This window comes from Bubalus kerabau, chromosome 4, assembly GCF_029407905.1.
Source record: "Bubalus kerabau isolate K-KA32 ecotype Philippines breed swamp buffalo chromosome 4, PCC_UOA_SB_1v2, whole genome shotgun sequence".
NCBI lineage: Eukaryota > Metazoa > Chordata > Mammalia > Artiodactyla > Bovidae > Bubalus > Bubalus kerabau.
Genome location: NC_073627.1, coordinates 136,053,852 through 136,075,295, shown reverse-complemented (window position 1 = coordinate 136,075,295; position 21,444 = coordinate 136,053,852). Strand labels below are relative to the sequence as shown.

At 47.1% G+C, this 21,444-nt stretch overlaps 1 protein-coding gene across 6 annotated transcripts in view; it reads right to left on the bottom strand.

Annotated features, from left to right (window-relative positions):
- SLC39A14 (solute carrier family 39 member 14) overlaps positions 1–21,444 on the bottom strand; it is a 63,846-nt gene that overhangs the window by 14,187 nt on the left and 28,215 nt on the right. For all 6 annotated transcript variants that reach the window (XM_055578708.1, XM_055578705.1, XM_055578707.1 and 3 more), the window contains one exon: positions 1,991–2,268. In XM_055578708.1, coding sequence (XP_055434683.1) covers positions 1,991–2,254 — 264 coding nt within the window. In that variant the 5' untranslated portion in view covers positions 2,255–2,268. The remainder of the gene's footprint in view (positions 1–1,990; positions 2,269–21,444) is intronic.

The following is a 21,444-nucleotide window of genomic DNA, read 5'->3' as shown; positions in this document are numbered from 1 at the left end:
AAACCAAGAGGGAGGGGCAGAAAGCCTCTTAGGACCCAAGGTCACACCTTGCCCCTGAGGAGCTCTCCAAGATGAAGAATAGAAGATGGAACTGGCTAACTTTCATGGAATCTGCAGGCTAATTTCCAAGGATGAGAGCAAAATAGTCCCTAAACATAAAACACTGATAAGTAATCTTAAGAGATCAGCCACCCAGACATGCCTTCCACACGCCCATCTATGAATGGCTACCCAGAAGTTCTGGAAACAACTGGATTCCAATTATTATGACCAGGGTGCGGCTGCTGGAAAACATGCCTCTGTGCATACCTGAATATGCAGTTTCTCCCAGATACCCAATCTGGCTCCACATCACAACAACCCCGGGAGCTGTTATAGTAAAATGCAGATTTCAGATGCTTCTCCAGAGCCACTGAGCACAGGTGTCTACGGGGAACACGGGTCTCCTGGGCCATATGCAGTAATGTCTGCAGCCTGAAGAATATGATGGCAGAGACTGGGGAAGGGAGGAGGAGTACCTGAAGATTCAGGGTCTGCCAGGGAGAGGCATGGGCTGCCCAGTGGGCTTGGGCTCTCAGTTCCCTGGGAGGCATCAGGTAAGTGGTTCTCACATACCATTCCCCTGAAACACTGCCATTTCACTTCTAATTAGACACTCACACGTCAGTCTTTCACTGAGTGTGGTTTTACGTGGGTCTGTGTCTAATGAGCCAACCCTCTGGGAGGGCTGATGAAGGAGGGTTTCCTGGACCTACAAAGCTGGGGGCTAGACTTGGTGACCCCCAAAATCCTTGTGCTGCACCAGAAGGCTGCTGGGGTCAGGCTGCATGAGCCCCCAATCCGGGGCAGGCTCCCCTCTGACTCAGAGGTGCACCACACCCTCATGGTTCCACATCTGTGCCACATGGTTCCCCACTTCTGGCTACTTGACCTCTCTGAACTCTGCTCTCCTTCAGGGTGAAGCTCCAGAACACCCCACCCACAAAGCTTCCTTGACCAGTGAGCCTATACTCACCCGCTCCTGTCATTTCTGAATCCGAAAATGACTCTCCAACCCACAGCCTCTTAACACTTCATCTAAGTATCAGCTAACTCTGTCTTTGGTTGGATGAGCTCCCCATCTGAACGGTAAACTCCCTGAAGATGACTCATTTTTTTTCTGTCTTTCTCACAACACTCAGCACAGGGAACAGAGGAGATGTATAAAGACATTGTGGGGTGACTTATATTTGGCTGCCACACACGGCCTCAGACTCTGATTAGCCAAGATGACATGGAAGACAGAAGAGAGAATCAGAAGCCAAAACACCCGAGTCTTAATCCTGGTCCCTGCAGAACACACGGTGGGTCCCTTAGTATCCCAGTATATTGTTGTTGCTTACTCAGTCGTGTTCCACTCTTTACAATCCCATGGACTGTACCCTGCCAGGCTCCTCTGTCCATGGGATTTCCCAGGCAAGAATACTGGAGTGGGTTGCCATTTCCTTCTCCAGGGGATTGTCCCAACCAAGGGATTGAACCTGCATCTCCTGCAATGGCAGGTGGATTCTTTACTGTCTAAGTCACCACAGAAGCCCATCTCAGTGTATACAGGATATAATGAAGATCTGCCACCTGCACCTGGAGGTACTTTGAGGCTCACCCAGGATGACGGGCAAAGTTTTGCAAAAAGAGTTTTTTGCAAAAACTCTATTAGAAGCACAAGCTGACCCAGGAACCCCAGCCTAGCAGCAGTTCCAAGAGCTCCCAGTACAGCTCTGTGGCAGGGTCTGGACAGCGGGCAGCCCCTACTGCATGGCTGTCCTGGGCTAAGGGCTTCAATGCACCCATGGAGAAGGTTGTGAGGTGCAGCTGGAGTCTCAGACCAGCTGACCCAGACTGCAGGGCAAGAAGTGGCCCCTCTGCTCTGTCATCAAGGCTCACCTGGCCCCACCTAGACTGTGAACCTTGAAAGGGTAGAGTTGGTGCCGGGCGGAGCTGAAGGCCTTACCGTCGAGAGGTTCCTCGGGCCCTGCACGGGCTGGGAGATGTTGCCCCGGCCTACTCCCACATCCAGGTGGTTGAGCAGGGCCTTCAGCTGCTGAAGGGTAAGGCTGTCACCCTCCCCGTAGCGATGCATGAGGTTTTGCAGAAAAGAGGCTGCACTGATGGTGGGCATCCCTGTGGACACAGCACGAGCCTCAGAAGCAGCTGTCCATATGCTTAGCAGGGTCAGCAGGAAGTAGCTGGGGAGGGCTGGGCGCAGCAGCTCCATGGTGACGGATGAGCCTGCAAGAGCGAAGAGCCAGGTGAGAGACCCACCCTTTCCTTCCATACCAGACCCACAAGGCTCGCTCCAGACAGGAGGGTCTCTCCTCAGACTCTGGATCCAGTCAGTACCAAAGCGGATCCTTCATCCTTTCTCTAAGTCTCTGCCTAACTTTTGAGAACCATCCTTCTTTTGTGACAGAAAATAAAAACAAACTCAACAGGTCTGACTAAATTTTTAAAAAGTAGGGACTTCCCTTGTGGTCCATGTGGCTAAGACTCCGGGCTTCCAGTGCAGGGGGCCCAGGTTCGATCCCTGGTCAGGAAACTAGGTTCTACACGTCACAACTTAAGAGTTCACATGCCGCAACTAAGAGTTTGCATGCTACAACAAAGACTCTCCGGTGCTACAACTAGGACAGAGCACAGTCAAATAATTATATATAATTTTTTTAAAAAAAGGGAAAGAAAAACTATGTGTGTGTGTTTTTTTTTAATTAACTTTTTTTAGGCTGTGCTGGGTCTTCCTTGCTACACATGTACTTTCTCTAGTTGCAGCAAGCAGAGGGCTACCCTCTAGTTGCAGTGCGTGGGCTCCTCATGAAGGTGGCTTCTCGTTGCAGAGCACAGGCTCGGGGGCGCAGGCTCAGTACTTGCAGTGCACAGGCTTAGTTTACCCACTGCATGTGGGATCTTCCCAGACCAGGGATGCAACCCAGGTCCCCTGCACTGGCAGGTGACCTCTGCTAGTGGACCACCAGGGAAGTCATGTGGTTATGGTTTTCTTTTAAAGTCTGTATCTTTTTAGAGATACTGAGATTATCATGGATTAAGTATCTTACTTGGGATTTGCTTCAAAATAACAAAGGAGGGAATATTTGCATTAGAGTACAGATGAGACAAGATTAGGCATGAGTTGACAACTAGGCATGAGTTGGAACTAAGTGATGGGAATTCATTATACTACTCTCTCTACTTTTGTATATGCTTGAAATTCTTCAAAGGACAAATCTGAAAAATGAAAAGTACAACTAAAAGGTGGGGGGCAGTAGACTGGGGAAAATATACACCATCAAACATGCCAAAGAGTTATTTCTACACTACCTAAATTAGGGAACCAATGTGAAAACTACTAGTCTTGGAGTTCCCTGGTGGTCCAGTGGTTAAGAATCCTCCTGCCAAGGCAGAGGACATGGGTTTTTGATCCCTGGTCCGGGAAGATTCCACGTGCCTCAAGGCAACTAAGCTGGTGATTCACAACTACTGAAGCCCGCATGCCCTAGAGCCCATGCTCCGCAACAAGAGAAGCCACCGCACCACAACTAGAGAGTAATCTCCACTCGATCCCAATTACAGAAAGCCCGCAAGAAGACCCAGTACAGCCAATTAAAAACAAAAACCAAAAAAACCCCAAAACTTGGTCTCCCTGGTTTAAGAATATAAATTTAAAAGATGGAGGGTGCTACTTTGCTACTTATTAAGATAGCAAAACACTTTAAATCAAATGTTAGTGAGGTTAAACAACAACTTCCAGTAGCTATCTAAATGACTCTGAAAAAGTTATATGATAATAATGTATCTCAATCCTTTAATAATTCTACTTCTTCTAGAATTTACACTAATAGAAGCAATCCCAAAATAAAAAAGCCATTGGCAGAAAGATGTGTTGTGGTCAAGTGAATTATATTGATTTCACGCAACAGTATGCAGCGATAAAAAGCAGAATCAGGAGTTTAACATTAAATAAAGAAGTGGAACAATTATGTAAACAGTTAAGAACTGAGAAAGAACAGAGAAAAATGAAACCTTCTGGTAACACAACTGACAACTTTTCTTTAGTTAATCATTTCCCTTAGGAGAGTTATAATTTAATTTGTGAAATAAATACCAGGAGGGGGAAGTGAGCCTCCTATTTAATCTGGGGCCCAGGAACCCGGGTGCTTCAGTCACTTCCACATCTCCCTGGGCACCCAGGGCTCTGGCACAGTGCCTGGTGTGGACAGAGGCACCAGAGCAGAGTGGGTAACAGCAGGCCAACTCTGCCATTTACCAGCTGTGTGATCTTGGGCAAGTTATTTAACTAGAGTCAACATTCTAGAATCACTGTGAGCAGTGATGTAGTGTACTATGGCCCTCAGGGTCAAAAGACTTGGCTTGAATTTTCATGCCGTTGATTCCCAGAAGTGACCTTGGCCAAGTTATGTAGTCTCTCTCCACACCTCGGTTTTCTCATCTGTAAAATTGGTACCCACATCATTGAACTATTGTGAAAACTTAATGACGAGCTTTGGCAAGCAACTAGACACCAAGAGAGCACTTGATAAAACAGGGCTCTGATGATTATATAACTCATCATTAGCAGGGTTCCCCCACTTTGATTCCCTCTCAGTCAGATACTAAGCTGCCAAAGGAAGCACTGTGGCTGGCTCTGCACCAGGCGCCCACGCACACAGGATACAGGTTCCAAGTGCAAGCCCAGCTGGCACATTCCAGGCTCTAGGTCCCACACATGAGGCACACAACCCAATCGGGGACGTAAACCATCACTCCAGTGAATATATACCAGTGAATGGACTAGGTACCAGCCAAGAGGGTAGTTTATACAAGTGCTATTTTGGGACTAAAAACTCTCAAATCTCTACCAAGCACCAAAGTTAAATCATGGTTAGTTAGCAGAGTGGATCTTAAGTCTAAAACAGCTAAACCCCACTGTACAAAGAAGTCTGTTCTCTGCCAGACCATAGTGGAATTTGTCTAAGCATGTGCTGTGCAGTTAAAACGAAGTAGGGGAGGGCTGCATGGGTTTAGGAAAGGGGAGGCAAATAGCTGATGAGATAAGCTGCTAGAGGTCCCAGTACTTTACTGAAGCATCTGACATTCATCAATGCCTTTAAAAGAATGTAGAACAATTATCTCTGCCTAACAAGTGAGGGCTTCCCTGGTGGCTCAGTAGTAAAGAACTTGCCTGCTAATGCAGGAGACATGAGTTTGATCCCTGGGTAGGGAAGATTCCCTGGAGAAGGAAATGGCAACCCACTCCAGTACTCTAACCTAAAGAATACCACGGACAGAGGAGCCTGGCAGGCTACAGTCCATGGGGCTGCAAAGAGTTGGACTGACTCAGCGACTCAGCAACAACAGATGAAGTTTAGGGATTAGGGAGCATGACCCATGGCCCGTAAGTAGACCAGTGAAGCCAGAAATCAAATTTTCATGATCTGAAGCTGGGTCTAAGTGACACTAAAGTCAGGGCGCACTTAACCACTGTCCCTGCTGTGTGAAGATACACACATACACGCCCCAGGTCTCGTGGAGAAGCCACCAAAGCCTGTGTGTCCCTGAGCAGATCTACCCCAGTTTCTATCAGTCCCAGTAAGTACCCCAAACCCAGGCATAAGATGCCCTAAAGACTCGTGGAGGGAAACTGCCCAAGTGTGTCTCAGGGGACAGGCCATGTTACAAGTTTCAAAACAAGCAATGTACCACAGAGGAGGACATGGCAACCTACTCCAGGATCCTCGCCTGGAGAATCCCTTGGACAGAGGTGCCTGGTGGGCTACGCTCCATAGGGCCGCAAAGAGTTGGACACGACTGAAGCGACTTAGCATGCACGCACGCAAGGGCTACAGATCATAATCTGAGCCATATCCTTTAGTACTGAAGCCCCCAGCAGATGGAAGAAGTTGACTAAATCCTGACCAGACTTTATCCACGCCATAAGTTGCTCCATCTTACACAATCTTGAGAGTTTACCTCCAGGAAATGGGAACAAACTGACCCTGGAATTGAAAATTAACTGCACTTAAAACAGTCAAGATGACACTGATGAGACCACCACATGAACAGTTCAAGGTGACTGTGCCCCTCTGCATGTAGCCACCCCTCCATACCAGTGCATTCCGGAAACTTCCCCTTTAAAATCTCTTGCTCCCTGATCAGCAAATGGGGATTTGGTTCTTTGGAACAGGAGTCCCGCTTCTCCCCAAGACTGTTGGCTTCCCCAATAAAGTTATCTTTGCTTTTGGTTCCTCCACCCCCCAAAAAACCAAGCAATCCAATTAATCTGCCACAACTTCAGAATACTTAGGAACGACAGAGACACAGGACCTCCCTGGTGGTCCAGTGGCTAAGACTCCATGCTCCTAATATAGGGGTCTGGGGTTCAATCCCTGGTCAGGGAACGAGATCCCACATGCCTCAACAAAGATTGAAGACCCCATGTGCCACAACTAAGACCCAGCACAGCCAAATAAATCTTTTTTTTTTTTTTTTTTAAAGAAAGAAATAAGAGACATGCAAAAACACTTCAAGGGTGAGAGGCTCAAGATACTGTAATTGTACCTGGATGGGCATTCATGTCAAGGTAAGCATCTACTCAGCATCTGCTCTTTAAGGAACCCAGTAGACCCCCAACCATGGCAGCCAAGAGTGGGTGATGGCAGAGCCCTCCTGCCTGGCCCTCACGCCAGACATACCCTGCACCCCGCCCAAATCCACCTAAGAGTCAGAGGAGAATCTATAAACAACTGGAGGGTAGTAAGAAGTCTTGGTCCAAGGATCCTGGAGTCACTAAAGACACTTCAAACCTAAGTGACCCTGGCCCTTTGGCAGATACATGAGGGGAGCTTTCTGCTCCAATGGACACTGAAGTTATTCTAAGGGGAGGAAGGGGGAAACTGTATAAGTGATTCTTAGGAGGAAACAAAGAAGAGAGGAAGAAAATACATACACTCTTGGAGTGGCTGGATGGTGAGGCTGGGCAGGGGTCCTCGATGTGTGGCCCCGGCAGCAGGAGGAAGCTCAAGCCCGTTCTATTAAGGGCATGGAAATGGGCGGTCCCAGGTGGGCTGCTCCCCCCAACCCCGCCCTCCCCCCAGGAAGCTGAGCCAGCTGCCCCACGGCCACCTTCCTTCCAGGAGGAGCAAGAAGAGCAAGTGGAGCCAGGCATTAAAAACAAGCTACAGAGACAAAGGCTCGAGTATGCTGTTGGCTCAGAGGACCAGACTCCCCCACTGAACAGAAGCTGGAGTCGCTCCACCCCTTTGTTCACTTGGCTCAGGTTCAAAGAAGTAAATTACTTTAGTGCTTTAGGTCTGTCTTCAAGGCGCCAGACCTAACCCTCCCCCGAGGGGCGGGGGTGGGGGGAATGAGAGTCAACAGGACACACTTGCTCTCGACCCTCCGTGGGAGCTCAGAAGTGCCTTCCCTCCTTGGAGGAGGCTTAGTCAGGATTTTACCTGCCCACGTCATCCCTTCACGTGGCCCAGAAGCACCTCTTCCTGGATGCGGCACTCTGTCCTGCAGCATACGTCGCTGTTACATTTACCACACCACACTTTCCCCATGCCCCCTCCGTCTCAGAGATGAGCAAACATTTACTTCTCCTTGTGTGGACAGAGTAGTGCCTTGCTGTGTTGCTTGGTCCAGAGGCTGGACATTGATGTGAGCAGAAAGGGCAACAGAGACTGTTCTTCCAATCTCGCTCCTCCCTCCATTCTAGGACTGTGACCCGTCAGCCTAATAGGAATGTCTCCCCAGTGGACACTCTTCATAAAAGGCTAACTATTGAGGAGTGAACAGATGCAGGTGGTCTGCGTGAGCCAAAAGGACATATCAGTTTAGTTCAGTCGCTCAGTTGTGTCCGACTCTTTGCCACCCCATTAATTGCAGCACACCAGGCCTCCCTGTCCATCACCAACTCCAGGAGTTCACTCAGACTCACGTCCATCGAGTCAGTGATGCCATCCAGCCAGCTCATCCTCTGTCGTCCCCTTCTCCTCCTGCCCCCAATCCCTCCCAGCATCAGAGTCTTTTCCAATGAGTCAACTCTTCGCATGAGGTGGCCAAACTACTGGAGTTTCAGCTTTAGCATCATTGCTTCCAAGGAAATCCCAGGGCTGATCTCCTTCAGAATGGACTGGTTGGATCTCCTTGTAGTCCAAGGGACTCTCAAGAGTCTTCTCCAACACCACAGTTCAAAAGCATCAATTCTTCGGCGCTCAGCCTTCTTCACAGTCCAACTCTCACATCCATACATGACCACTGGAAAAACCATAGCCTTGACTAGACGGACCTTTGTTGGCAAAGTAATGTCTCTGCTTTCAATATGCTGTCTAGGTTGGTCATAACTTTCCTTCCAAGGAGTAAGCGTCTTTTAATCTCATGGCTGCAGTCACCATCTGCAGTGATTTTGGAGCCCCCAAAAATAAAGTCTGACACTGTTTCCCCATCTATTTCCCATGACGTGATGGGATCGGATGCCATGATCTTTGTTTTCTGAATGTTGAGTTTTAAGCCAACTTTTTCACTCTCCTCTTTCACCTTCATCAAGAGGCTTTTTAGTTCCTCTTCACTTTCTGCCATAAGGGTGGTGTCATCTGCATATCTGAGGTTATTGATATTTCTCCCAGCAATCTTGATTTCAGCTTGTGCTCCTTCCAGCCCAGCATTTCTCATGATGTACTCTGCATATATGTTAAATAAGCAGGATGACAATATACAGCCTTGACGTACTCCTTTACAACTATATGTTTTATACGCCTATACCTCAGGACAGGTGTATAAAAACCCCTGAAACCTGCAGACCAAAGACAAAGCTAGGCTTCAGGGTGGAGATGGAGGCTCTGAGGACTCAGAAACCCTGGCGTTTGTCTTCCGAGTCACGGGTGCTAGTAACCAGGAGAATGCCAGCTTCAGCAACAGAAGGACCACTGGGCTTAGCGGAAGGGGTCCAATATGCAGTGACCCCAAGTACCTCAAGTAAAGGGCAGAGACATCACTTTGCCAACAAAGGTCTGTCTAGTCAAAGCTATGGTTTTTCCAGTAGTCATGTCCTGATGTGAAAGTTGGACCATAAAGAAGGCTGAGTGCTGAAGAACTGATGCTTTTGAACTGTGGTGCTGGAGAAGATTCTTGATCTCGTTGGACAGAAAGGAGATCAAACCAGTCAATCCTAAAGAAATCAACCTTGAAAATTCACTATAAGGACTGATGCTGAAGCTCTAATACTTTGGCCACCTGATAGGAAGTGCTAACTCATTTCCTGATGCTGGGAAAGACTGAGGGCAAGAGGAGAAGGGGGCAACAGAGGATGAGGTGGTTGGATGGCATCACTGACTTAATGGACATGAGTTTGAGCAAACTCCAGAAAATAATGAAGGACAGGGAAGCCTCTGCAGTCCATGGGGCTGCAAAGAGTTGGACACGACTGAGCAGCTGAACAAGTATCTCACTGATCTCACTAGGTCAGTTTCCTTATTCTGGACAGAGGAAAGCAAATCCAGAGCTTTGTGTATTAGGAAAGCTAATGCATGTTGAAACACTATATAAAAATAAAGATTTCTGAATTAAGATGGGGAATTGAAATGGAGTCTTGATTTTTCCTTCCCCTGATTATTGAGTTAAAAAATAATAATAAAAAGCAAGCCTCCTTCCCTACCCCCGATCAAAGTTACCAAAAGCAAGCAAACAAGGCAAGAGGCATAATCTGATATAATAACTTCCAAACCAGAGGCAAGGAAAGGAATGCAGGAGGCACCACTTGTGGCTTGTCTCCCGGCCCTGGCTGGGCCCAGAGGAAGCAGGAGGATTCTGACTAACCCTCCCCAGATGCAGAGACAGGCGACCTGCCGCCAAGTCTTCTTCCCCTTCCAGTGGGGAGTAGTGGGAAAAGGTGCTGGAAAACAAAGAAGCGGGTGACAGGGGAACAAGAACAATGGGCTGACTCCCCCTAAGGGAAGTAAGGGCTGCAAGGCCACAGGCTGAATTGGGGAAACTGTACAACTGCAGTGGGCCCTCTTCCTCCTTCAGCACGACAGAGCACTTCCCCAGTAACACAGGGTTGAACCCTGCCACTGGGCGCCACCAAAGTCCCAGAACAGAGGCCCAATCCAGCCACCTGTCTAACTCAGGCTTCACAGAGAACACCCCACAAATACTCGGCCCCTGGTACTGCTGTCGTTGAGGAGGGGGACAAACTCGCTTCATCGTGGTGGGAAGAAAGTCACTACCTTATTTTAGAGCCAACAGAGCTGAAAAGCACTGGCATGAACACGATGAGAAGAGACAGCAGGCCAGAGATGTCAACAGAAAGGAGACTACTACTCCGGAGACAGCAATCCCCCACTATAGCCTCACTCTGAAATTACTCAACTAGAACACTCACACAATAAAACCAGGGCTCAAAGGTGGGAAGGAAACAAAAGGAGATGCAGGCTTAGCAAAAAAAGACCAAGAAAACATCACTGATAAACTAATACACAGATGATAATGAACAGAGAACTAAATTCTGCCAGGAATTTCAAATGGAAATACTGACAAAAGGTTTGAGGTAAGCAAAGTGAATGTGGATGGAAAAGACAAATGAAAGCATGTAGTGACGACACGACACCAGTGTTGGGATAACTGTTATTCCTGATGTGCCTGAAATAGAGAACCCAAGACTACAACTGAAGATAGGTTCCAAGATAAAAAGCCACAGGATTTCCCTGAAATGAGAGGAAAAACAGAATCTGATGATTGAAATAACACACAGTTCAGTTCAGTTCAGTTGCTCAGTCGTGTCCGACTCTTTGCCACCCCATTAACTGCGGCACACCAGGCCTCCCTGTCCATCACCAACTCCAGGAGTTCACTCAGACTCACGTCCGTCGAGTCAGTGATGCCATCCAGCCATCTCATCCTCTGTCGTCCCCTTCTCCTCCTGCCCCCAATCCCTCCCAGCATCAGAGTCTTTTCCAATGAGTCAACTCTTCGCATGAGGTGGCCAAACTACTGGAGTTTCAGCTTTAGCATCATTGCTTCCAAAGAAATCCCAGGGCTGATCTCCTTCAGAATGGACTGGATCTCCTTGTAGTCCAAGGGACTCTCAAGAGTCTTCTCCAACACCACAGTTCAAAAGCATCAATTCTTCGGCGCTCAGCCTTCTTCACAGTCCAACTCTCATATCCATACATGACCACATGAAAAATCATAGCCTTGACTAGACGGACCTTTGTTGGCAAAGTAATGTCTCTGCTTTTGAATATGCTATCTAGGTTGGTCATAACTTTCCTTCCAAGGAGTAAGCGTCTTTTAATCTCATGGCTGCAGTCACCATCTGCAGTGATTTTGGAGCCCCCAAAAATAAAGTCTGACACTGTTTCCCCATCTATTTCCCATGACGTGATGGGATCGGATGCCATGATCTTTGTTTTCTGAATGTTGAGCTTTAGCCAACTTTTTCACTCTCCACTTTCACTTTCATCAAGAGGCTTTTTAGTTCCTCTTCACTTTCTGCCATAAGGGTGGTGTCATCTGCATATCTGAGGTTATTGATATTTCTCCCGGCAATCTTGATTCCAGCTTGTGCTTCTTCCAGCCCAGCGTTTCTCATGATGTACTCTGCATATATGTTAAATAGGCAGGGTGATAATATACAGCCTTGACATACTCCTTTTCTTATTTGGAACCAGTCTGTTGTTCCATGTCCAGTTCTAACTGTTGCTGCCTGACCTGCATACAGATTTCTCAAGAGGCAGGTCAGGTGGTCTGGTATTCCCGTCTCTTTCAGAATTTTCCACAGTTTATTGTGATCCATACAGTCAAAGGCTTTGGCATAGTCAATAAAGCAGAAATAGATGTTTTTCTGGAACTCTCTTGCTTTTTCCATGATCCAGCGGATATTGGCAATTTGATCTCTGGTTCCTCTGCCTTTTCTAAAACCAGCTAACACACAGTACTTCACAAAAATTTTACACAGAAGGTTCAACAGTGGGACTTTGCCCAGCTAAGTTACTGAACTTAAAGAAGCTTTTTCCAGGCCACCAGAAGAAACTTCCCCCTGCCCCAGGTATTTTCTTCCAAAAATTGTGAGATATACTAAAACTTAAGGGGCAGAAAATTTAGACTGCTCTCATCTTCCCCGTAGTGACATTTAGTATCAGAAGTATAACAAAGTTTATATAATTCTTATAGAAAGAAAATACAAACCAATGAATATTATTCCCAGCTGCGACGTCCAGCATCTTACAAATATGGTAAAAACAACAAACAGAAATTGTCAAGTATGAAATAAGTCAGAGATTTCAGTCCCCTTTCTGGGGTGGGGAGTGGGGGAATGACATGATAATGAAATGCTGCTAAATGTTGCTGCTAAACAATGACAAAAAGAAAAATTTCATTGGAGAAGCAAAAATGAAGGGCTCCAGGAATACAAAAACCATAGGTAAGCTTTAAAATCCTTCAAATGAGAATTAAAAACTCTGGGGATTACAGTTACAGGACAGAATCTAAATGTTATAATCATGGACAATTTAATAATAGAATTAACACAATTAAAAGATGGAAAGGAGATGGGAAAAAATGTGAAAATGCTGATGCCCTCATTTTTCATAGCAGAGTCAATAAATACTGTCTAAAATGGAAACAAGTAATTATAGATACGACTCACAATTTTCTTAAGCCTTTTTTGGGGTCTTTTAGCAAGTCATCTCTCTTGTGAAAGACATGTTTCTTCACAGCTTAAACTAGTACAGCCACTATGGAGAACAAAGTGGAGATTCCTTAAAAAACTGGAAATAGAGCTGCCTTATGACCCAGCAATCCCACTGCTGGGCATACACACTGAGGAAACCAGAACTGAAAGAGACACATGTACCTCAATGTTCATCACAGCACTGTTTATAACAGCCAGGACATGGAAGCAACCTAGACGTCCATCAGCAGATGAATGGATAAGAAAGCTGTGGTACATATACACAATGGAGTATTACTCAGCCATTAAAAAGAATACATTTGAATCAGTTCTAATGAGGTGGGTGCAACTGGAGCCTATTATACAGAGTGAAGTAAGCCAGAAAGAAAAACACCAATACAGTATACTAACGCATATATATGGAATTTAGAAAGATGGTAACGATAACCCTGTATGCAAGACAGCAAAAGAGACACAGATGTATAGAACAGTCTTTTGGACTCTGTGGGAGAGGGAGAGGGTGGGATGATTTGGGAGAATGGCATTGAAACATGTATAATATCATATAAGAAACAAATCGCCAGTCCAGGTTCGATGCCGGATACAGGATGCTTGGGGCTGGTGCACTGGGATGACCCAGAGGGATGGTTTGGGGAGGGAGGTGGGAGGGAGGTTCAGGATGGGGAACACGTGTACATCTGTGGTGGATTCATGTTGATGTATGGCAAAACCAATACAATATTGTAAAATAAGTAAATAAATAAACATTCACAATGGAAAAAAAAAAAAAAAAACACCCTGGGTAATTCGGATGCACGTGGTCAGTAACCCACCCTTTGAGAAGCATTAAGATGGTTGGATATTCCTCCTACATGATAAACAGCTGTAAAAAAAAAATAATAATAATTCCTTTAAATTTACTACAGTTTCTTTTTCTTCAGTTACATTCAGGAAAGTTTTAATACTCTTTTTATAGGAGTATTTAAAAAAATTTATTGGAGTATCGTTGACTTATAATGTTGTGTTGGTTTCAGGTGTACAGCAAAGTGAATCAGTTGTATCAGTTATACATTATATATAAAGAATGGATATTCTTTTTCAGATCCTTTTCCCATACAGGTTATTACAAAATACTGAGTAGAGCTCCCTGTGCTATACAGTAGGTACTTATTAGTTATGTTTTATATATAGCAGTGCATATATGTTTATCACAGTCTCCTAACTTGTCATTCCCCCTGTGTTACAGGAGCATTTATGTCTATTTCTCTATATCCATTTATCTGTAAGCATGTCTGGAAGACTGTCTGGAATAATGTTCACCTAATATTAGTGATGACTATTTCTGAATGGTGGGATTTGGAGTATTTGGGTTTTTCCCCTCACTTTTTAAAATGCATCACTGATGCGTCCCAATGCGTTGTGTAGGTACAACAATACGAGAAAACATGGGTAATTATTTTTATAATCAAGGAGTTGGATCAAATTTTCTAAGTATGGCACAAAACCTAGAACCTGTAAAATTAATAATTTGACTACAAAAACTGCTCAGTGTTCTATAAATAATGAGTGTTCTCCCAGTACTCATGGTCAGGCTAATAATGATACAGTCCTCTGTGTCCGTCTCAGCAGACTTCATGAGAAAACCAACAGTCTCACAGCACGGTGCTCAAGACCCCCTACAGGGTCTCTGGAGTTCTGAGAAAAACTACCCAGCCTGTGGTCCTTCCCACCCACCAAAAGAACATCGTTCAGGAAGCCACTCCCCTCGCGGACAAGCCAAAACCCCCTCTGAAATACAGTGCAAATATCACAGCCTGAAGCCAGTCCCTGGCCTTGCCCAAGAGGCCCAGGGCTCAACAGGCCCATTCTTCTCCAGCCTTCCCTGGCCCTCCCACGTAACCGCTCTCCTATATCCCTAAAAGGACGTGCTCTCTCTCTGCTTCCAGATCACACTCCCAGAACCTTAGCCTCAGGCTGTGGCTCAGCCAGAGGCCACCCAGCGTGGGGTATTTCCAGAGACAGTACAAGAGAGCCGGCAGGGTGGAGGTGGGGCAGGGGGTACCTAGAATCAGTGGCCACTTACTGTCCCCATGAAACCTCACAGTGCTGGGAGAGGCAGGATGAGAAAAGTTAGAAAAAAAAAAAGTGGTGACCCAGAAGCAGAGAACAAAATTAGAACCAGCAGCCTGCTGCGCATCGACCAATATTTACTGAGCCCCCACTGTGTCAGCGCCTGTGGGGGGAGGTTGGGTAGGGCAGAGACCAGCATCGGGGCCCTGGGCAGCCAGCACAGGCGGCTGGGACGGCTGATTTAACCACACGCTGAGTCCTGAGGGCTGGACCAGCAGAGGAGAACTGTGCATCTGCCAGGCTCCCCTCCTCGTCCCAGCAGAGCCTGGGCTTGACGGAGCAAGGAAGCCTTCCAAAACCAACGAAATGAGTCAGGCAGCCGGGTAAGGAGGAGCCTGCAGGAGCCCCACCCACACCCCCACCTCTCTTCTCATCATTCATCCATCAACATTTCCCAGACACTCCATTGCAAAATTCTGACCTGTTGTCCTCTAAGTCTACTCCTGTTTGTCAGACCACGGGGGCCAGCATGAGGCTTAGGAAACAATGTGCTCACAACCACTGCTTACATCACCCACTTGAAGCAGAACTTCCCAACTTATTATTCAGGGTCAACTGCATAAGTAAAATGTATGTGCCCGGGGCTAGATCATCAGACAGCATGAGGAGTGGGGCAGGGATGGGTTCAAATTTGGGGCCTGCCACTGACCTACCATGTGCCCCCAGCATGATTAGGCTATGAAATGCCCAGCCTCTCAGGGGCACTCTGATGGATGAGAGAGAGCTTAAAGCTCATAACACAGCATGGACTTAGGTCTCTTCCTTCTGCTCCCTGTCCTCCAAGCTCTCAGGCCATTCCCTTCACCTAGACTTGAACCTATCAAGTCTCAGATTACCTCTTCTTCCAGGAATCCTTCTTGGACCACTCTCTGAGAACTCATCTCCAACTACTACGAACTGCTAATGATCTGGTCTCTTAGGGAGCCTTCCCAACAGAGTTTTGTTCCAGGAAGGCAAGGGTGTCCTCCCCTTATGCTTGACTAGTGCTGGCCACACAAGAGGGGAGAAGTAGAAAATTTCAGCTAGAAGATGCCAAGTCCAGCCTCCCACCTAACTAATGTCTGCTTGCATCACTCTTACAGCTTGATGAACATAGAACTTAGTGCCTCCTTTCAAACATTCTAACCCCTTCCCCACCCCTACCGCCTTGGGGCCTTCATAGATTACCTGAAGTCAAATGTCCAGACCATTTATTCCTCCAGACTAAACAATTCCCATTCCTTCAATATGATTTATATTCATTGAACAAAAGGCTAGCTACACCTGCGACTCGAAAAAACTCATTCCAACAGTTCATTCACTCAACAAATATTCATTGCCTACAGATTTCATACCAAGAATAATGTTGGAGAATGCCTGGTACCTGCCCTCACAGAGCTGCAAAGCAAACAATTCAACAACCAACTTACAAGAACAGTGATGACGAGGGTTGTGTACTGATTGGGGTTCAATTAGACAATTTAAGCAGAAAGAGATTTTGTATAACATATTAAAAAGGCCCAGAGAATCATGGGCAGAGTGGAAGAAACAGACTGGACTGAGCTTCCAGGAGCTAGTCCCAAAATCACAGAGTGGAGTCAGCCCTCCAAGGAGCTGCTGCCCTGACCTGCCATCATCAGGAAGCAAATGGCACAAGGAAGCTACCATAATCCACACCACACATGGACATCCCAGGTCCGTCATGAGAATGAGGATATCCACATATTCAAGACTAGATCCAATGTGGCTCATTGGCAGAATGCAAGTCAGACTGGGAATTCCAGTGGAAAGATGTCTGTGGAAAGTGTTGTTTTTTCTCTACATTTGGTAGCTCAGACCATAATTTATTATCCAAAGTAATGTACACAATAGTGAAAGGAGGTGCTGTTAGTAAACACGCCAGGACCAGGGCTGCGTCAGTGTGGATTCCTGGGGAACAAGCCAATCCACACCATCTGCCACAGGTCATGATGAGGAGCAAAGGAAGCTTGAAGACTAGAGCAGGACGGTCAAATCCAGCATCCGGGGTCAGGGGAGGCCTCCAGAAAGAGACACTATTTTTGCTGATACCTACAGGATATGTTCTCAAGGCAAGAATGCTGAAGCAGTTTGCCATTCCTTTTTCCAGTGGACCACTTTTTGTCATGAGTTTAAGCAAGCTCCGGGAGATGGTGACGGACAGGGAAATCTGGTGTGCTACAGTCCATGGGGTCACAAAGAGTCGGACACAACTGAGTGACTGAACAACAAAAGGATGTGTAAAAGTGGGCCAGGAGAAAAGTGATGGGGTGGGGATGGGGCAGGATATTCTAGGAAGATGTAGCATCCTTTGGAATGCTTCAGCCAAGAAGCCGCATCTAAGAACTTAAAGAGCGCTGAGTGGCCAGGGCATACATAAGAGGATGTGGTAGGGGCCAGGACAGGGAAGGGCCTGTAGGCCATGTTAAGGTGGCTGAACCCATCTGGAGGGCAGTGGTGATCATCTTCAGCTAAGGTGCCAGCAGATCTGTGTTTTTATTATTCTGGTCAGGCTGCAGTATAGAGAATAGACCAGAGGTGGGCAAGAAGAAAGCTAGGACCCCAGGAAGGAGAACACAGTACCCAGTCTGGTCTAAAGAGCAAGACTTTGTTCTCCCAGTTTCAACCCTGCCTGGGGTGCTTCCCTGCCTCGTGGGGCTGCTGGCTTGGCAGTTTTCCATTAGACACCTGAACTGTTGTTGTTGTTCAGTCGCTAAATCGTGTCTGACTCTGTGACCCCATGGACTGTAGCCCACCAGGCTCCTCTGTCCATGGGATTTCCCAGGCAAGAATACTGTCATGGGTTGCCATTTCCATCTTCCTGACCCAGGGATCAAACCCACATCTCCTGCATTGGCTCTGTACCACTGAGCCACCAGGGAAGGGAAGCCTATAAAGACCCAAAAAGGCTCCACTTTAGCAGTTACCAGGAGAGAAAGAAGTCACATCACTGTCCTGCTAACCAAAAGTGCGAGTGAGTTTGAAAACAATCCTCCCCAAACCCATGCTACATCATTTCCTCAATCAGGCTAAGACTTCAACTCTCTTGCTGTAGCAGGAGGGCCATTTATAAAGGCCAACTCCAACTCCTGGGCAGCAACACTCTGTGGGCAGAATGTGCCAAGGGCCTCTCACAAGAAGTCTCCTACGTTCCCTTCTTCCCAAAATGGGTAAGAGGAGTGCTCTGAGCCCTCTGGGCAGTGAGGTGGGCTCTTCCCAGACAGTGAGCCTTCACAGGACCTGTGGCTGCAGCAGGCAGAGGTTTCAGGGCTTGGTTTCCCTGGTGCAAGGAACCTTTCTCTACTAGAAGCCGGGCCCCAGGTCAGCTCCAGTACTCGGCCTGCACAAAGACTCTGTCCTGCAGCCAGCCCACCCTTTCTCTGTCTCTCACGTCCTTGCTGTTTGTTGTTCAGTTGCTAAGTCTCTTCCGACTCTGTGAGCCCATGGACTGCGGCAGGCCAGGCTCCTCTGTCCTCCACTCTCTCTCGGAGTTTGCTCAAATTCATGTCCATTGAGTCAGTGATGCTATCTAACTATCTCATCCTCTGTTGCCCCTTCTCCTTTTGCCTTCAATCTTTCTCAGCATTCCTGGGCTTCCCTGGTGGCTCAGATGGTAAAGAATCTGCCTGCAAAGTGGGAGATGTGGGTTTGAACCTTGGGTTGGGGAGATTTCCCTGGAGAAGGAAATGGCAACCCCCTCCAGTGTTCTTCACTGGAGAATCCTATGGACAGAGAAGCCTAGCGGGCTACAACCCATGGGTTGCAAGGAGTCAGACACAACTGAGCGACTAACATTTTCCAGCATCAGGGTCTCTTCTGATGAGTTGGCTCTTCACATCATGTCCTGCTACACCACTATCTCCCCCTACCTGCATCCTTAAGCCAGGGGCAAGTCCCCTCGCTCCTCCTCAGAAGCTCTATGACTGTCTCTACAGCTGAGATGCTGAACTGGGCGTGATAATTTCTCCAGGAAAGTAGTTCTCAGAGCATGGTTCCGCAACCAGCAGGCAATACCATCACTTGGGAACCTATTGAAAGTATAAATTTTCTCCCCCTCACCCCTTCAGACAATTTTTTTCTTTTTTTTGGAAGAAAAAATTCTTAGCACCACCCAAATCTGCTGAATCAGAAACTCTAGGTGGAGCCCAGCAATCTGTGTTTTAGGAAGCTCTCCAGGGGATGACAATGTACACAGAGGTCTGAGGACCTCTACTCTCAGAGGAAGGTCATCAGGTTGCCAGCTTTCTTCCCCAAAGTGGGCGGGTGTCATGAGCACATGCCCAGGGCCCCAGCAGAAAGGCACAGGTTACATCTTGGGTCTGAGATTTCTCAGTGACCGTAAACATTTACCAGCATGAGTCACAAATGAGCCCTACTCTCTGGGGAAAGAGGGTAATTGGGAAAAAGAGGGGAAAGGTCCATATTTCTAAATCAGAGAGAGAAAGGTGATGAGACAGGGGGAAGATTGAGTAATGACATTCCTGAATCATATTCCTCCACTTTCCCGCCCACTTCCCAAACTTCCACACGGCTCATTCCCTGGTCCAAGGACACTGGCCATCCCCATGAGATTACTGAGCTGAGAGGCCTTCTTTCATCCTTTGCCTCCCCAGTGTGGACCCCTCTTCTTGGAATTCAGAGGAGAAACCATTGCACCAGTCTCAATGGTCACTAACACCTGCTCCATCCCATCCCCTCCAATGATCGTATCACTCTCCTGCTAAAGTACCTACCTTCCATCACTCCCCCTAACCAACAGCAAAGTTCAGTCCCCCTGCCTGGCAAGCAAGGGTTTTCCTCCAACTAGGCTCCCATCATCTCTCACCCTCAGGTCACTGATCTCTGGCAGGGACCCTGGGCTCCACCCGCAACACCTATTCCTGTTCCTTTTCACCCCTGCACCCACACTGCCCACAGAACCAGGCCTGGGAAGGCTAATTAACATCTGATTCTACCAACAGTCAGAAAGCTGAACAGTCCGCCTGTGTTCCAAGCACTTTCTCCACAAGTGTGAAGGGCTTGGATGTGTTTTTAAAAAAAAAAAAAAAAGCATAGGGCTTCCATAGTGGCTCAGTGGTAAAGAATCTGCCTAAGGCAGGAGACCCAGGTTCAATCCCTGGTCCAGGAAAATCCCACATGCTGCAGGGCAACTAAGCCCCTACACAACTACTAAAGCCTGAGCACTCTAGAGCCTGTGCTCTGCAACGAGAGAAGCCACGGCAATGAGAAGTCCACGCATCACAACTAAAGAGTCGCCCCCACTTGCTGCAACTAGAGAAAAGCCGGAGCAACAAAGAAGATCCAGCACAGCCAAAAATAAAAAAAGGACGAACTGTAGGAAAAAGCACCATCTCTGGACCATTCCAAATCCTTCCCAGCACAAGCCCCACCCTGCCCGCCTCTGATTCCAACCTCTCTGTCTCAAAGCTGTAACTGTCTCAGAATGACACTCCAAACACTTACAGTTAGTTTCCTCGGCTGTTTCATAACAATCCTAGGAGGCTGGGAGGATCTGCTGCACGAATACGTAAATACAAATGCATATGTACACAGACATCACCTCACTTCTCTAGAGAGTACAGGGTGATACACTGCACTGAGGATGCAGCATTTAGGGCCAGGGGGTCAAGAGCAGGAAAGGACAAGTGTCATCTCAAAGCTCCATCTTCTCAAAGGTGAGAAGGACAGCATAAGGACTCCCATACTTTGCCCTCCTGATTCCCTATCTCTGCCCAACCAGAGCTCAAGAGAGATTGTCAAGAGTATACTCAGATGGATTCCAGAACAAAAGCAACCACATCTCTGGCTATCATCCTCAGATATGGATCAGGGCCAAGAGAAGACCCACATGGACAAGCTCCCCCTTCTCAGGTGGCAGTCTCTGGACAACCCAGTACCGTAAGTGACTTCCCTAACGTCACAATGAATTTCCACTTGCCTTCCCCCACCCACTACCAACTGCTTGCCTATTAAAAAGGGATCAACATTCTAACCAGACTTAAAGGCTTATCCTCTACTGCCAATCTCAACCCCAGGGGGACAATCGGAATGCCACCTGGAAAGGGTTTCTGACTTTAGTTTGCTTAGATGGTAAAGAATCTGTCTGCAATGAGAGAGACCTAGGTTTGATCCCTATGTCGGGAAGACCCTCTGGAGAAGGGAATGGCAACCCATTCTAGTATTCTTGTCTGGAAAATCCCATGGACAGAGTAGCCTGGTGGGCTGCAGTTCACAGGGTCGCAAAGAGTCGGACACACCTAATTGACTAACATTACTACTACAGACATCCTCTAGTTTGGGTGACTCTCAAACCTAAACAGAGAGGGGAAAAAAAATAAAACACAGATATGAGAAGTCTTGTGGTAGCACTATTCACAATAACAAAAACTTTGGAAGCTACCCAAAAGCCCATCAGCAGGAGAGTGGATAAATAAACTAACCGACTCTCACAACAGAATAGTATACAACGTGAATCAACTACAGAGACAGTAATGCCAAGTGTATATCACAGGCTTGCAGTAACTGCTTTTTGAATGCCACCTGCTGAAGGACAATTCATTCTTCAGGACTTCTCCAGATGATCTGGAAGGACTGCCTGAATCTAAAGACAGGGAATC